The sequence below is a fragment of the Felis catus genome, chromosome A3 (genome assembly GCF_018350175.1).
Source record: "Felis catus isolate Fca126 chromosome A3, F.catus_Fca126_mat1.0, whole genome shotgun sequence".
NCBI classification, from domain to species: Eukaryota; Metazoa; Chordata; class Mammalia; order Carnivora; family Felidae; genus Felis; species Felis catus.
The window spans coordinates 139,540,047-139,557,586 of record NC_058370.1 but is presented as its reverse complement, the minus strand read 5'-3'; the positions used below and the strand labels follow the sequence as shown (position 1 = coordinate 139,557,586).

The following is a 17,540-nucleotide window of genomic DNA, read 5'->3' as shown; positions in this document are numbered from 1 at the left end:
GCGGACTTCGTCCATGGGTGGGGCCCGCAGCTGGTGACCCACCTGAGCACGGGGTCCGCAAGCCGTCCCGCCGGGCGGAGGCCACGGGGAGACCCTTCTGCCGGTGGCAAGAACCCAGCAGGGACCGTGGTGGTTTCTCATGCTAACCCGGGCCCCACGTGGCCGTCCCGGGACCAATGGGACGGACACGACGCCGTGAAGGGAGCCGGAAGAGTGGTGGCCCCGGGGCGTGGCCGGGTCGGGTCGGTCCTCGGATGAAGGACTTCTGTCCGGTCTGGGCAGGGGGGATGGAGAAGCGGGGAGCACTCGGTCCCACCCTCAGGAGTGCTCGCGTCCACGGCCCCGTGTGCAGGGGATAGGCCCAGCTCGCCTCCAGGGAGAGGACAGCCGGCCCTGGGGACGTGATCCTGGGCAGAGGGGAGATGGGGAGAGCAGCCCCCGGACCCGTCTGGGCCACGAGGCTGACACCACCCTCCCCGTGGCCTCCTCTCTGCGCGCCCTGCCCTTTCTTGGGGCAACCTGACCCTTGCCTGGACCCCAAATATCTGCAGGCCTCAAGGCCATGTCCCCTGCTCATCTGACCGTCACCCAAGTCCCCACCCAGTGACCAGACGGGACGTCACCATCTCAGAGGTGCCCACAGTCCCCAAGGCGTCCTTCCCCGGGGACACCGGGCCGAGTGTCCCCCAACCTGCTGGAAGGGACCGCTCTCCTTCCCATCCCTGACCTGCGGTGTCCCCGCGGACCTGCGGCCCCATGAGGGGGCGCCGCAGCCACACAGGATAGTGTTCCCAGAAGTCACCAAAGCGCACGTCAGACAGACCGATGTTTTTCTCGTGGAAACCTTTGAGTATTTCTCTTCCTAACATCGTCAGAGTTGTTTTCATCGGTAACACATCTCAGAAGCCGTTGTTCTTGAAATTCTGAAGAGAAAGTGGAATACTGAAAAAGCCAACATCACCTCCTCCAGGAAGCCTCTCTGGCCTGTCCCTCGAGTCCACCTGCCTCCTCATAATCCCCTCACAAACGCGGGTGCACAGATTCTCCTCATCTGGGACCCCATCTCTTTGGGCACAGGAAGCCCATGGGGCTTGTTTTCAGGGGCCTGCGCTTACGGATCGAGTGATTATCACAGGAAGTTCCTGACTCCCAGCAACTCAAACTGGTACTCAAAAAAAGGGAAAAAAGGGGCGCCTGGGTGGCTCAGTCAGTTAAGCGTCTGACTTTGGCTCAGGTCATGATCTCGCGATTCATGAGTTTGAGCTCCGCATCGGGCTCTGTGCTGACAGCTTGGAGCCTGGCGCCTGTTTCGGATTCTGTGTCTCCCTCTCTCTCTGCCCCTCCCTTGCTCATGCTCTGTCTCTCTCTGTCTCAAAAATAAATAAAAACATTAAAAAAAATTTTTTGAAAAAAAAGGGAAAAAAATGTTTGTTTTTTTTTTTCTCTTGTGGCGAGAATTTTAGCACCTCTTTCCTGCTATGTCCGCGGACGGGAGACACGTCCCAGAGCTGCCCTGGGGGGTATTTCAGACCAGAGAGCTGTCACCTGGGAAGACCACAGGGGCTGGAGGGAGCAGCCAGCCCTCTGCCTGTGGGGTCGGACGACACTGTGTCCCTCCAGCCCCGGACTCGCGGTGGGGCACGCGGGCGTGAATTCCTCAGGCCAGAGCAGGAGGGGGGACGATGGCCTCACCGAGACGCCGGCGTGTCCTCCGGTTAGAGAGCAGCCCGAGGTGAGCAGACAGTGAGCAGGCGACACCATCCTCAAACGTGGCCCTGGTGTCACACACACAGAAGCCGGAAAAGCTACTTTTTTAAGAGCACAGCACACGACACTCTCCACAGGCCTGCGGACGTCGGTCTTGCAGCCGGGCTCACTTCAGCGCAGGCCAGGCAGCCTTTCGTCCTCGACGGCCCTCGCTCTCTGGGAACCTGGTTGGACGGGCCCTCCGTGCGCTGACGGCCGGGTGGCGAGGGGGGCCCCAGAGCGCGGGGCGCACAGCGGGGAGCAGGGAGGCTCCGTCCTCCGGAGCCCCCTCCGGAGCCCCCAGCCGGAGCCCCCTCCGGAGCCTCCGGAGCCCCCGGCCCAGGCCAGAGGGAAGGGGTCAGATGCCACGGGGGCCGCGCGGCTGGCGTCCGTCACAGGGTCCCGGCGTCCCCAGTACGGTCGGAGGAAGGGGTTGCTTCCAGCACGAGCCAGGACGTCCTAAACTCCACGTGACGCCTGAGGAGAGACAGCAGGGGCTCCGTGGTGACCGCGTGGGAAGTCCTGGTCCTGGGGCTTTTCCTCTGGTCCTTTGCCCACCCGGGCTCTCGTGGCCGTGCTGCAAGCCAGACCCCCCCCCCAGGCTGGACGCCCGTCTTGCCCCACCGCTGACCCCACCCGCACCCGCGTGGAGCCGGCCCCACGTCCACAGCGCGTCCCCGCCTTCCCTGGCTCAGCATCAGCCACGCCTCAGCCGTGGGCCTCACGTCCAAATCTACAGACATTTGGTATTGTCAGAAAAACGGCTATTTCCTGGTGAAACGTGTCCCTTAAGCCCCATCGGCTGCTAGCCCTGACTGCAGAAGCTGCAAGTCGGGAGCCAGGGCGGCGCCGTTTGCAGCCGGAAGGCAAAGGTTTTGGGTGAACAAGAGGGCGGAACTGCCGGGTCGGGGACGGCTCGCATGAGTGGCAGAAACAGGAAGAAGGGATTTGGGGGGACCTGACACGTGCTCCTTGGGATCTGGGTCCCTTTACAGACCGTCGAGGGTCTGAATGGGCCGCTTCGGGGTGTGCGTCACGCATCATGGAGGGCGCGGGTGGTGAGGGTCCGCTGTACCTCAGGACCCGGCTCTGTCCCGGGACGGGAGTCTCCTTCTGGAGAACCACAGGGTGGGGGGGCATGGGGGGCAAGGAACGGACGGGGAGGGACAAACAGGAAGCATCTGGTTATGGTGCGCAGCCGGCTTTTTGGGGGCGGACGGGGCGCTCATGGGGCACGGGGTGCAGTGACCAGGCAGGATGGGCTCCATCCCCGGCCTAGAAATCTGCCTCAACGGGAGAACTTGGCATTTCATCCCTATCGGTCCCAAACCTCCGGAAGGCTCCGAGAAGGAAGGCAGCCAAGTCTGGCTGAGGTCCTGAAGGGAGCTTCCGCGGCTGTGAGGAGGTTCTGGAGCCAGGACGTGGGTGCACGCGGACCTGAGCTCATTCCAGAACGTGCTGGGAGGTGGGCACACAGGGAAGGTTCAGAGCCCGTGTGCCCCAGCTCCCCTGGGACCCCTGGCCGTTTTCAGAGGCACTTGGGGCCGTCCCGCGGGGGCCGCCTGTCACGTGCATCGTGGGGCCACAGTGCTCGAGAGCTTCCCTCCCCGTGCGGGGACTAGACACGCGGGAGGGCTCGTGCGGCTCCTCCCTGCCCCACGTGACAAGAGCCTGAGACACTGAACACAGACCCCGTTGGGCCCCCCCCCCCCAGATGGGCTCCGTGGGGTTAAGAGCCCCTCTGGAGAACACAGAGCTGCCTACAAACGCCACGAGGATCTGCACCTGCCGCGAGAAGGGATTTCTTTGGCAGCATTGGAACCCTCTCTCCCCAACCCCAAACGGAAAAACAATTTTCACTGGAAACGCTCTGGACGACGTGGTTGGTGAGAGCTGTCTTTCTTACGGGCTGTGGTTTCACCAAGGGGAGGCCTTCCCCTTGGCCCGTGGGCTGTGGCTGCTTTGCGTCTCTTCCAGTCAAACCAGTGCCCTTCCTGCTCCGACTCTGTGCATCCGAGCAGCCGAGGTGCAGGTCAGGTCAGCTCAGGGCGCTGTGTGGCTCGGGATCCCCGCTCACATAGAGGCTCGCCCACCTGTCTGCTGCCCTGGAGCCACTCGGACAGAGCGGCCTCGCTTCGTCTGGACCTGAGCGTCCCCGGGGCCGTCCCCGCCGCAGGTGGCCGGCCCCCACCCCGTCCCCCAGCTGCAGGTGGCCGGCCCCCACCCCGTGTGCCGAAGCGCTGGGCTGACGGGGAGGCCGCGAGGGGGAGCAGGGCTTCCTGAGGCCCGCAGACTGAGACCCCCAACCACACGGGAGGACAGGCACGGGAAGCCACACGTTCCCGCGTCTGAGAGGTCCGTCCCTCGCCTCGCCCAGAGCACGCGCCCCACGGCCGTCCCCGACGTCCCTCCTCCTGCTCGCTATCCGGGGTCCCCTTGTGACTTCGCCTGCTCGCGGAAGTGCGCTGCAGCCCCTTATCGGCACTGTCAGGCCGCTGGCGCCCCAGGAAGCGGGGGCCGCCCTGCCCACCGTCCTGCCGAGGGAACGAGGCCACGCCCCAACTTCCTGCTTCAGCTCCTCCCGCAATCGAAGCTCCTTCTCGTGGTCTCCTCGGCGGCGCGGTTTGCGTGGGCGTTTTTGGGCAACTTTGTGCTTGGTGGCGATTCCTCCGTTGAAGATGGCCGCTCTGGGCAGATTCACGGGGACCAACCACGAGGCGGAGGTCACGTTCAAGCCAGGGGATCACAAGCTGGAGGAAGCGGGGGTCACGATAGCCGGATACGTGAATGAAGTGAATGTGTCCGTCCTGCACGGGAGCCGCGTGCCCTGCGGTTGCATGCGTGTGATTTAGAAACTCAGTGGCCCCCGAGACACACGGTGGCAGAGCCCCTGGCCCCTCTGCACGGCCGCTGGGGCCACATCTCGCCGCGAGGACCAGCCTCCACCCCGGCCGCCGCTTGTGCTGGAGAAACGCGCCTCCTCTGGGCATCGCTTCCCATCAAAGCTGCCGTATTCCCACCGACCCCCAAGGTGACTGACCCAGCCCGGCCAGCGGCCGCTTCTCCCTGGGCCTGTGAACAGCGTCTGGCCCCTGGGCCTCCTGGTCTCTTCTGGGGGCAGGGGGAGCAGGGGACGCGCCGTGGACGCTCACCCAGCTTCACCTTCCCGCTAAGCAGAGGCTCTGAGACACCGAGCCGGAGGTGGGGACCAGCAGGGGCGGAGCCCTGACAGTAGAGGGTCCTGCGGTCACCCTGGAGACCCCCCCACCCCCCAGGAGGGCAGTGAGCTGCGTTCCCTTGGCCTCTGCTGGTTCCAGTGACAAAGGCTTTGACATTCCAAGCTGTGGGTCTGGAGTCCACACTTCCTGTTTTAGATTCCAGCCGGAGGGTGTGCTCGGCGTCCCCCAGAGTCTCCGAGGCACCAGCAAATCCCGCCGTCCCTCCCCAAGGAGGCAAGCGCAGGGGACGCCAACGCTGACGCTGCTCCAGGAGAGAGGAAGGTGCTACTCACCCCGTCTTACGCGAAGAGAACGCGAACCTGAAAGGTGCCTGTGGAGTCGTGCTGTTCGGAAGCCGGTCTCACAAGAAAAACTCAAAGCAAATGTTGGTTTTCCACTGCAGCACGTTGGCCCTTACAGTGAACAAGAAGGAGGGAAAAGAGCAAATCTCTTGGTGCCTCAGAAATGCCCGGAGAAGGTGCTGGAAACACCTGTGGAGCCGAGGAGCCGGTTGCCACGGGAGCAAGGGGCCGTGAGGCCACACCAGAGGGCGAGGCCACGGCAGAAGGCAGGTGTACTTTGTTCCAGATGATCAGCTCTGAGCTGTCGGCGTTTTACTTGGAAACAGTGAACCGAAAGTCACCTACTCACGTTACAACAACCATGCATCAAAATTATTTTAATACAGAGAAAACAGTCAAAACTTACACAGAACGTAAGAACTGTGGCCACTTACGCATCTAGGAAGCAAATCCCGCTTGTCGCCACGTGTCTCCCTCTCCGAGACCCAAGCCAGCCTGCAGAGAGGAGAGTCCAGAAGCCCGAGCGACGTGCACGTAAACACAGCAGGGTAGGCATTGCTTTTGTCTCCACTCGCCACAGAGACCTTCAGGGACAACCGGGGCCCCCAGCTGCTCCCTGGGAAGACACACGTCTTCATCTTCTGCCATGGGAGGGACACCAGTGATGAAGGGGGGGGGGGCTGGTGGAGCGCTCAGGGAAACCGAGGCACGAGGACAGCAGACACTGGAACAGGGCCGGGACCCAGGGTCTGTGTCTTCTTGGCTTTCATACATGAAATCACTTTCCTTTCCTTTGACAACCCGTGTTGTTTCCCAAATTATCACAAACCAGGCGGCTTTAAACCAAAGGAACTTGTCCTCTACTGTTCTGGAAGCTGGAGACCCAAAGTCAAGGTATGGGCAGGGCAGGGCCGCATCCCTGCTTCCTGGGCTCGTGGCCGCCGCGTCCCTCCTTCCTGGGCTGGTGGCCACCACATCCCTGCTTCCTGGGCTGGTGGCCACCGTGTGCTCTTCCCTGCATCTCTGTGCGTCCTCTTGTGCCTCTCACAAGGGTGCCGTGGGATTTAGGGCCATCGCCTCACACCACAATTGCTTCCTGCCCTTACCTTAATTACATCTGCAAAGACCCTTCCTCCAAATAGTCACTAATGAGGCCCGGGCGACTTGGATTTGGGGGACACTATTCGACCCCCCACAGCCCCTCCACTAACTCCCTTTGCTCTGATGAGAGCCTCACATCCTTGGCCCAACGCCCAAGGGTGTGCGTGCTCTGGTGGCCCCCAGCCCCGTCCTGGGCCCGTGTCAGGTCAGACACAGGCACCTGGCGGCCTCTCCTCCAATGTGCCACACGTGTCTCACTGCAGGACCCTCCTCCTGTCCTCACCACCCCGCCGTGTTACAGACACTTCCCTCTGATCCACTTACCCGTATTATGACGTTACTGTGGCCGTCTTCTCAGGCCCGTGTGCCCACCTCTGCCCGCAGCGTGTCACCGGGGCCAGGGGGAGCTCCCTGGACGGTCCACCCACAATTCAGGGGCAGACCAGACCTCCGGAAGATCCGGGTCTGCGGCTAACAACCCCTGGTGAGCTGCGCTCCGTCCTCAATAGCATGAACCTGACACGTTCTGTGGGGCGCACCGTTTGCCGCAAGAGACGCCGGGACACCTGCGCGAACCCCCTCGCTGCCTCAGCAACGGGGCCGTCCCAGCCCGCGGACCCTCCAGACCTTCATCCCGGGACTGGTGCCCTCAGCGTGTCTCCTTCGCAAACCCCTGAGGCCAGCTTTATTTCATTTCAAGCCCGGGGGGCAGGGACTGAGGTGTCAGGCAGTGGGGGCAGGGCTTGCGTGGGGCCCGAGCCGCACACACACCAGAGAGGAGGCGGCCGCCACAGAAGGAGCTGGACGCCGTCCACAAACGGGCTGTTCCCAGGAAGGTGGAAACTATGTGATGAGAACAGCAGATGGTTCCAAACTCCCAGCCCCGGGAAGGAGGCCCCGGCACAGCTGGGGACACTCAGAGGTCCACAAAGCGGGGTCCCTTGGTCGGGGGGCAGGGGCCCTGCACAGAAGCCGCCTGGGCTGTCCCAGGTTCCCCGTGCCGGCCAGCGTCCCATCCCCTCCTGTTGACGGGGGAGCAGGACCCGCAGGCAGAGCCCTGGGGGCCGACCCCGGCCCGGCGACCTCAGAGGGGTCACTGAGCCAAACGGACAATGAGGTTAACTCGGTCGCGACCCAAAGTCAGACGTCCCAATGCCTCAGACCCACCACTGGCCTTCCTCCCGCCCGCTGCCCGGCTCAGGGGTCTCCGGGGCTCCCTCCCTACCAGGAGGGCAACGGTGTAAGCCGACGGGTTCACGGCCCCCTTGGGTTTGGGGAACCCCAGAGAATGACACGGTGACGCTGTCACCTACGGAGAGAGCGCTGCACACGCAGGCGACCCTGTTGGGCACTGAACTAAGCAGGACAGAAACCAGGAGGGGCCCGTGGACTCCCCCAGACCTACTGTCTCTGTGAAGAGATCACTGATTTCAACATTCAGATTGCTTTTTCGTGCGCAGAAAGTCCGCAGCCTTTCCAATTAGCCGGGTGACGAAGGAAAAAGGGAAATTCCGCTTGTGAGCCTGACGGAAGGATTTACGCAAACCCTCCCGCCTGCACACCCTACCCGGGGCACGCTCTTCCTCCCCACACTCTGGGAACCGACCCCACGTCCACCTCAGCGCACGGACCGCGTCTTCTGCACCACCTGTGACCACGATCGAGACGCCAACGTCTACCGTTAGGGACAGAAATCACCTCCAACCACACAGCAGGGGGACCTTCTCACCCACTTTTATCGGGGCGATTGGACCCTGGAAATCCGAGACGTGATCAGATACCAGTTCGTCCGTTTCCTGGAAGCAGGCTGTGAGCGCCAGCCTGGGGCCACGAGGGCGGTGACCACGGGGAGTGTCCGCCAGTGTCTGCAGGCAGACACGTCCTCCGTGACGTCTGCTCAGTCCCCAACGGCGTCAGACTCCGTAGGACTGGAGTCCTGTTCACCTGCCTGCAGCGGCGTCTGCCCTTGGGGACGCTGGGCTCCGTCCTTGGGGTGTGCGGCCTGGCACAGAGACCTCGCGGGCCAGTGCATATGACCAGGAAAGACCCCAGAGGAGGTGGGGACTGCGGCCCAGGGACGGGGGTGGCCAGTGGGGGGAGGGGGGTCAGTGGGGGGGCGGCCACTGGGGGGGTGGCCAGTGGGGGGGGTCAGTGGGGGGGCGGCCAGTGAGGGGATCAGCCAGTGGGGGGTCAGCGGGGGGGCGGCCAGTGGGAGGGTCAGCGGGGGGGGCGGCCACTGGGGGGTCAGCCACTGGGGGGGGTCAGTGCAGGGGGGGCCAGTGGGGGGTCAGCCACTGGGGGGTCAGTGCGGGGGGGGGGCCATGGGGGGTCAGCCAGTGGGGGATCAGTGTGTGTGGGGGAAACCAGTGGGGGGTCAGCGGGGGGCGGCCAGCAGGCATGGCAGGATGCACCCAGTCAGCGGGGAGCTATCAGTAGGAATGGCCCCATCCCCCTCCCCCGCTGTGTCCCCCCACCAGCCACCTTCCTGCCGAAAGTCGCGGGGGGACGTCTGGTCAGCCTCAGAGTGCACGAGAGCTGCGGGCCCTGGGGCCGGCGCTCAGGATCTCCCGGGGGCCCCGGGCCCCATCTGGGTCACCGGGGCGACACCGGGGTGGGCGCTCGCTGGAAGCTACAGGGCCCGTGATGCGGCCTGCAGCCCTGCTGGGGTCAGGCCGTGCCGCGCGGAAGCCGTGGGGACCAAGTCTCCTCCTGGGGGTGGGGGGTGGGGGGCTCCAGAGGAAGACGTGCCTCCAGCCCAGCCCCCGGCAGACGGCCGGACAGCGGGCCGGCCCGGCAAGCGTGCTCGCCGGCCGGAGGACCAGATTCACTTGCAAAGCAAACGGTCAACCAAACCGGAATTTTTACTAACGCTCCAGGTCACCGACTGGCCTTCTCGAGGCCACAGGTCACGTGGCTGCGAGGACAGCTCAGGACCCGGCAGGCTCGTGGCCCGCTGCCCCACGCAGGCCCACCTGCACTGTAAGACCTTGTGAGGGGAAGCCGGACTTCGGGGTTTCTGTGTGGGAGTGCCTAAGCTTCGTGACGGTCCGTGTGCCACAAAAAGCCACGTCACTAGAAGAATCCGGCGACTTCCGCCTTCAGCATCCCCCCCTCCCACCCCGAGATTGGGGAGCTCTGACGCTTACGGGTTGTCTTTCCTGCACACGTGACACAGCGTCTCCACACACGAGTTACGAGACCGGTCATTTCTGTGTAACACGGCCGCTGATCTCCAATGTCCGCGCTCGTCAGTCACACCTGGCAAACACACCTGCTGATGCACTTGGCAAACACAACCGGCGGCGTCTGTGGGCAGGACCCAGGGAGGAAGCCCGTCGGCGTGCGGATCAGATCCTTCCTGGACGTGTCACGCTGCCCGCAGAGAAAACCAGTTCATCAGCCCGTGGACCACGAACGCGCTGACCCCCGGGGACCGTGTCTGCGGGGGACATCACTCGGCTGTTTTCCAGAACCAGCTGCCGTCGGGCATGTCACTGGTGGCCCGGACCCAGCTCCACTGTTCTCAGGAAGAAACTGTTGGCCCCACATGAGGCCCGCAGGTCTGTTAATGGGGGTCCAAGCTTGGTGAGGGGAGAAGCCGGCCAGAAACACAACCAAGATGCCCACCTCCCCACACACCAGAGCTCCCCCAGCTTTTCTGTGCCACCTCTGCTTGGGGCACGGCCCCCCTGCAGGCCGGGAGCCCCTCCTCATCAGGGCACCCCCCCCCTCACACGCTGGGAGCCCCTCCTCGGCTCCAGGACACAGCCCCGCCCTCCTCATGGAAGGACCCCCCCCCCCCTTACAGAAGCGAGCACGCACACACGTGAATGTCTAGTGTAGTGAACACCTGTCTACGAACAGCACGTGATGACCTATCTGCATGAACATACATTCATATGTACACACGTACCTAAAACATCGTGTCAGTACGGGTGCATCGCCTTCCAGCCCAAAGCACAGCAGACAGAGGCCCTCAGCACCTGCATGCACTTCCTTGGGGAACACGGTTCCGGAACGACAGGGGCCAGCCCCGTGCCCTTACAAGGCAGGAAGGTTTGTGTCAGTGTAACAGCTGGAGACTTCCCGGCCAAGGAGCCCCGAGTGGGTCCTGCTCAACCGGCAAGGCTCTGCAGGCTGGTCCGGGGCTGGTCGGGGCTGGGGAGGCGTCCCGCACGGGGAGTTAAGTGGAAAGGCCCCAGGGCCCCGGGCCGTGGAACAGACTGTGCAGCCCAGCTCTGGCCAAGGGGAGGGTTCCGGGCCGCAGGAGAGTCCAGGCATAATCTGTCGCCTCTGAAAGTGAGCACGTGGGGGGCAGAGAGGAGTGGCCTGGGGCACAAGTGACGGTGGCTGCCCGGCAAGCAGCCATGTCCCACGGGGGTGGCGTGAACGGGAGAGGCTGTGTGGTGTGTGGCCTCAGGCTGGGAGCAGAGGCAGTTAGTCGTGTGGGAGAGGAGGCGTGGACCTGTGGGCGGGAGAGTCCGAGCCCTGCCGTCTGGTTTGCAGCAACACCCTTTGCACGAGCTGGGACCCCCCGCCTCCCCACATTCCGTCCAGCGGCTGGCCGGGCACCCAGTGCCTCGTCCAGCAAGGAGATTCTGCCCGCCCGCCCCAGAGCCACCAGGCGCCAAAAGCAGGAAGCTCGAGGCCACCTCAGGCTCACGGTGCTTTGGCGGGCGCCTGGTTCTCTGCTGTCCAGACCCTGGACCCCTCTCTCTTCCACCCACAGGCTCAAATCTCCTTCTGCTCGGCGTCTTCATGCTAACACACTCTAAGCCTGCTCGAGCGTCTGGGGTTTGGGAAAATCAAAGGGGAAAACCCCCCACAAATTCCTCTGCCGTGAGCCTCATCAATTTCTGCCCTGTGGACACCACAGAACAGAATCCAGCCACAGCCCACGAGGTCGGTGACGAGAACCACTGTTCGATTTTCTCGGCGCTGCTCCAGCAGTCAAGGCTTGCATCCCGTCCTGAAAGCCACCCGGGGCCTAGCAACTCTTCCACAAAAGCCACGAGCAAAGTTCAGAGAGGCTGAGCACTGCATCTGTATCACACAGCTGGAGAGAGCCCGGGTCTGTCCTCCCGGGCGGTGACCGCTGTTCTCGACCGTCAGCCCATCCGTCCAGAGGCGGGTTCTGGGAAAGCTGCGCGCTGGGGCCACGCTGAGGTCCCTGGCCCCCCCCCACCCCCCGCATCCCGATGAGCTGGTGCCCCCAGGTGTCCTCACGACAAGCCCACCCCGTCCCCACCCGAGGGGTCACCTTGCTGATTCCAACACAAGGGACGTGTTAACGAAAAGAGCAAGATCTTGAGGAGGACGTGTGTTCCCCCAAAACAGCACCCTTTAGCCGGACTCGCGGGGCCCCAGCCCACCCTGCCGCGGGCTCTCCGCCCGAGCCACCGCCGAGTTTCGGGCCCTTCCAGAAAGCAGACGTGCCGCGCTTCCCCGGACGTTGCACCACGACGCCTCAAACGTGCAGACGAGAACGCGCATCGCCAGCAGGTCTGGGAGACACGCGGCCGTGGGCACAGCTGACAGGTGGTACCTGGTGGTGCGATGAGGCCTCGGGCTCCAGACGGAGAACCTCAAGGCAGCTGCGGACCCGGCTCCTACCCGTGCCCCTTCCCGTGCCCCTTCCCGTCCGCCTGGGAGCCACCATGCCGGTGGGCGGGCGCCTGTGTTCACACCGCTGGCCCGGGCTCCCTACAGAACCTGCACCTGTCCTTTGCCTTCTGTCAGGTCAGGAGGATGACTTCCAGCCAGACCGGCCAACAGGACGGTGCAACACGCTCCGGTTATTTCCAGACGGCGCTCACGGCAGCCTCCCTTACACCCGGGACCTCAGGAAACAGACGCGTGAGGAAGACGATCCGACAACAGGACCAACGTCCTGAGCGAGTCAAGGGCCCAGGCGTCCCCTCCTGGACTCGCCTCGCGGACCAGGACCGTGCACCAAAGACAAGGGATTCCCTGGGGCCGCAGGCGACACAGCGGAGGAACAGTGGGTGCCGGGTGAGCGCGTCCACCCCCGTGCCGCGTCCAGCACTCAGGTCGCTAGACCCAGGCGGGACCCGGACAGACACACACACACCCAGACACGCACACGCGGCCTGAATCCGGGGCCAGCTCCCTCAGGCCTCATCCGGAAACTACTCCCGGAGAAGGCAACGGAGTCGCTTGAATTCTCACACGGTTCGGCCTGAGAGCCTCACATCCGGCGCGGCCGTCTAGGCGGCGGGGGCAGGAAGGAGGGCAGCGCGCCCTTGCTCTGCAGCGGGCGCTCCAGGAAGGCTTCCCGGCAGCAGGCGCCTGACCACGCATCTCCCTCCAACGGCTGCTTATGGGGAAAACGAGGAACGGGTCTAGATCCCCCTGGAGGCTCCACTTCAGCCTCCCCAGACACGTGCGGCCTCATGGCTCTGAGCCGTGTCTCCATGGCCTCAGTGATGACCCACAGGAGGCGCTCTGCCAAGTGCAGAGAACCAGGCGCGCCACCCGGGGCAACCGATCAAGCGAGCAATCCTGCCAGCTTGTGGCACAGGGCTGACACCACGTGCGCCTGTGACGGCCACGAATGAGCGAACTGGCTCGCGGCTTCTCCGCCACGAAGTCCCACTCCCTGAATTCTGGACCGAGCGGGGTGGTCGGGTATTCTGTCCCTTCTCTGCGGCCACCCACGTGTCCTCACGTCCCCAGCCCCACAGAGCACGGGCCACGGCCTGGTGCTCGGTAAGCAGCCGAACAAGCAGAGGGCAGAGGCGGCCAGTTGGGTGGCCGGAACCTGGGGGGCACCTACGGCCCCGTCACCAGCCCGGGTCAGTGTGTGTCGACCGGCGGGCAGCTCCGAGCAGAGCCTGGCTGACCGCACCCGAAGACGAGCCGCAGACCAGAGGATCCGGGACGCGGCTGGCAGAGGTTCCCGGGGACAGTCGGCCCACAGGAAACACGCTGCGTGGCCGTGGACCCGGGGGGCTCGGACCACGTTCTCCCTGCCAGACAGACGCCCACGACACGGGCACCGCGGCTCAGCCCGACAAGCCGTCCCCGGCAGCGTGCGCGTTTGTCCTTTTCCAGCGACCTTACCGTAGTCACTTCAAAGCCACGCTCGCCGGCGGGATCACTCGCAGCGCAAAGGGGCGGCGGGGTCCCGTGGGAGCAAGCAGCGAGCCACCCACCGGCAGGGCAGCGGCCCACCCTCGCCTCGTGTCTTCACGCGCACTGCCTGCAAAGTGAAGACATTTCGCCCCCATCGCCTGCAGGCTGGGTCCCTCCCCTGAAGAGTCAGGGGGCCGCCGCCCACGAGGAGTGGGACCAGCAGTGACTCCTGAAGTAGAGGAGGGTGCACGGCGCGGAGGACGGGTGTGCAGGGGGAGCTGTGATCTGGCCGGGGACCCAGGGGCTGAGCCGCGGAGAAGATCCACGAGGCTGCCAGTGAGCAGAGCACAAGCCCCGCCCTCCGACACTGTCCCGGGCGCGGCCAGGGCCACCACAGTGACAGGTGGTGCGGGGACACGAGGAGGAGGAGGAGGAGCAGGCAGACACGGAGGCCGCAGGAAGGAGGCTGGCGACGTGGAGGCCCCTCTGGGTGCAGGAGCTCGGTCTGTGCACGGACACTGGGCACGGCCGCTGGCCTCCAATGAAGCCATTCCGGGGCACGGCGGGGGAGGCTTCTCTACAAAACTTCGCTCTCTGTGGGTGCGGGCGGCAGACGAACCGAGGCCGGAGTTCTGCGTCCCCCCCTTTCCAGGGCGCAGCAACGGGGCCGGACGGCTCCAGGAACCAGGCGGTGCCACCCCGGCCCGAGTCTGTGCCGGGCCGGTGACACCCGGGGCTCGTGCGGCGGGTGTGGACGGGAGTCTGGCACGGGTCGCGGTCACAGAGGCGACGGATTCCAGTCCATGCTGCAGGTCAGCACCGTGGAGGAAGGACTGAGCCCCGAACCACCCGTCAGTCAGGGGCTCGGGCAGAGCAAAGGCTTCACGAGACGTCGGCGGCCGCCCGCTCGGGGTCGAGGAAAGCAGGCGGCACCGGCCTCCGTGTCAGAAGTGGGCCCGGCAGGTGCGGACCCCTGGGGGCGCCGAGCCCAGCCCGGCGGTCCACGCGCACCGGCCCGCGCCTCCTCACCGAGCCCCCTCGCTCCAGGTCGTGACGGGAAACGTGGACGCCATCACCTCCCAGCGCGGTAGTTTTTAGGGAACAGACACGCGTGTTCTCAGCGAGTCGGCCGGCAAGGGCTCCGTCTGTCTGTCCGGACTTGTTCTGCTTTCTGGAGACAGAACAGTAAGAGGATCAGCCTGTGTGCGGGAAGGACAAGGATGGTCGGGAAGGCGCGTGGAGCTTCCGTTGTCATGTTGTCACCGCACAACTCCGGGCTTCTCGGCGAGGGTCGCCAACCACTCGAGCGGGATTCGGTCGTGGCAAACACTTTGCAAACGACAGTTTCCACGACGCTTCAGGCGATGGTCAACGTCGGGAAGAGCAGAAAGCACAGTGAAAGCCAGACTCCTGTCTTCACGCCCCAAAGCTCTGAGAGAGAAAAGCCAGCCGGCAGCGGGCACGCACCTGAGCCCTCCCTGCAAGTGACACGGGGCGTGGGAGTGTCCTTCCCCGCTCAGTCACAAGACCACGGATGAAGCTGTTCCTGGCAGAACCGTAGGCGGCCAGCTGTCAGGAATCAAAGCGGGGAAATGGGACTTTGAGATTACCGTGCGAAGTCAGGGAGATGTTCAGGACACTGGCTAAGGCCGCTGGGGGCCTTCGGGAGCAGCCCCCCTTCCTCGGACGCCGGTCTCTGCACAAGGAAACCAGACAGACGCCCAAACAGCAGACAGAGACTGAGTCACTTTCAACAAATCCCAGCAACATAGAAATGGGCACCACTGGAGTTTCTGGAACCTTCTAGATCCAAACGTGCTATCTCCCGCCAACGCGTCACAGTTTGGGCCGTGACAATACTCGTTACCCTGAACACAGATGGCTGAGAACCCACATCTGGAAGATTTCAAGCTTACTACGTGCACTCAACAGCTGAAGAGCAGGGACGCCATCTGGTCAGGGCCTTGGTTACTGTCACCGGGACCCCAGAGGGAGCCTGGGAGGGACGAGCAGGAACCAGGGGGAAGGTGCAGGGCTGGGCCTTCTGCTCGTGGCTCTGAGGGCTGGCGGGGTCTGGACCCCCCCACCTGCTTTCCACCTGCAGGAGGCCCCAAGCACTGTCACCTGGCACACCGTCACCCCAAGCACGGTCACCCGACGTGCACGGTCACCACATGCACCGTCGCCCGGTGCCCTGTCACCCCCCACCCTGTCACCTGGCACCATCACCCCACGCACTGTCACCCCGCACAGTCACCTGGTGCCGTCCCCGCGGGGGCCACCTGCCCTCTCTGCGGCCACAGGGTGACCCGACTCCCACCGGGGCATGCCATACGCTCTCTTGTCTCACGGCTTCAGCTGGGAAGCGATGACGTGGTAAAGCCACAGAACGTGACAGAAGATCCCATCTGTGCAAATCAGATGATCTCCTGAAACTTTGTCCAGACGGCAAATACGTCTTTTGTAAATATCAAATACGTTTAAAATGTGTTTGTCGAGTTCCCGGAACACATCCGAGAATCTTTCTGGTGAATCACTTGGCAAATCAAACCCAACTACTTAGGTCATTTGGCGTGCGATTCTGTACACAGGAAACAGGTGTCAGGGGCTTTTTGAAAGGCAACAGACTCTATACGTTCTCCACGGTTTTTAAAGCAAGCTCCAAATGACCCACTTTTGCCAGTTTCACATTCTCCGCTTCACTTGAAATAGGTAAACAGCACTCACTCCCTGCCCCCCCCCAACCATGTTCCACGCCGACTGGGGAAGTATCCTCTGGCCTCCTGTTGGCCGGGCCGCGGGTGGTCCCGGTGAACTGAACACCTGTGTACCTCGGCCCCCGAGGGCTGTGCACCTCCCCGACCCTCCCTCCGGGACTGCCATCCCAGGTGTGGCCGGCACACGGAACAGGTGTCGGTCTTGGGGGAGGGGGAGCAAGACGGGAGGCCCAGGGCCTGGTCTGCACCCCCCCCTCGTCCCGCGCTTCTCCCCACCTTTGGCGACACGCCACGCCCCCTGGGCACGTGCTCCCCAAGCTCCGGCTCGTGGCCACCTCGCGACATGGAGTTTAACAGAACGGGATTCTGTTCACGCCACACAAATACGTAGCATTACACGCGTCTAAGGAGAGACGAGAATTCTGGCGTGGCTGGCGAAGAGCGGTTGCAAGCTCCCCACGACCCCGAGCGGGCGCGCTCATCACCGCTGCGCCGTCGAGGACGGAGAATGCGTCGCTAAAGCATCCGGTAGCTGAGGGCCTCAGCTCCCCAGACCTGGGTGTCGCACAGCCACTCGCGTGTCTGGCTGGGAAGCCACTCGGCAGTTTGAGAAACGCGTGTGATCTTCCCTGGCGTTCACTCCCTGTTCTCCTTGCGATAACGGCGAAAAGGACCGACTCTTCCAGAGACGGGAAGGTGCCCCACCCCCTCCAGTGCCCCTCGGAACAGCGTCCTCTCCTCTCGCACCCAGAGCCCGGACCAGGGCGGGTCCCCGGAGGAACAGCCCGCGTCTGTCACCTCCGTCTCTGGGACCCCTGCAGAGTCCGCGTGTCGGCCGGGGCCACATGGCGTCTCTGGCAGACACATCTTGTTCCAGACCGCGACATGTCCCCCTCTCCTGAGATCGAAATGGCAAAGCGCCTCGACCCGTGACAGCGTCCCAGCTATTTGAGAGCAGAGTCCGTTTGTTTGTTTGTTTGTTTTGAGAGGGAGGAGGGGCAGAGAGAGAGAGAGAGAGAGAGACAGAGAGAGAGAGAGACAGAGAGAGAGAGAATCCCAAGTAGGCTGTGTGCTGTCAGCACAGAGCCCGAAACGGAGCTCGATCCCACAACTGCGGGATCATGGCCTGAGCTGAAATCGTGTTCGACGCTAAACTGACAGCCCCCGGGGGCCCCAGAGCATCTATTCTAACTGTGCTTCCGTTTCTCTGCTTTCTCACATTTTCGTGGGAGACCGTGCACGGGCAGAGCAGCTTGGGCTCTCTCCAGGAGCTGCCTCGGGTCCCGACCTTGCTGTCGGCCTCCCAAGGGCCCCCGAGGTGCCGCCCCGACGACGGGCTGAGGGAAAAAAGAACGCCACTC

General features: G+C 63.8%; 1 protein-coding gene across 1 annotated transcript; it reads right to left on the bottom strand.

The window, feature by feature from the left end:
• Positions 1–1,328: 1,328 nt before the first annotated feature.
• On the bottom strand, positions 1,329–7,951 carry LOC123384655 (translation initiation factor IF-2-like). The gene is made up of 2 exons (XM_045055047.1): positions 6,692–7,951; positions 1,329–5,882 (listed from the first exon to the last, which is right to left on the bottom strand). Exon 2 carries the CDS (start codon positions 4,734–4,736, stop codon positions 3,780–3,782), a length of 957 nt encoding a protein of 318 aa, XP_044910982.1. The 5' UTR covers positions 4,737–5,882; positions 6,692–7,951; the 3' UTR covers positions 1,329–3,779.
• Positions 7,952–17,540: the final 9,589 nt, after the last annotated feature.

Bases quoted from the DNA above. Each gene is read 5' to 3' on its own strand.
- LOC123384655 (XM_045055047.1), bottom strand. From the start codon at position 4,736: ATGCCCAGAGGAGGCGCGTTTCTCCAGCACAAGCGGCGGCCGGGGTGG.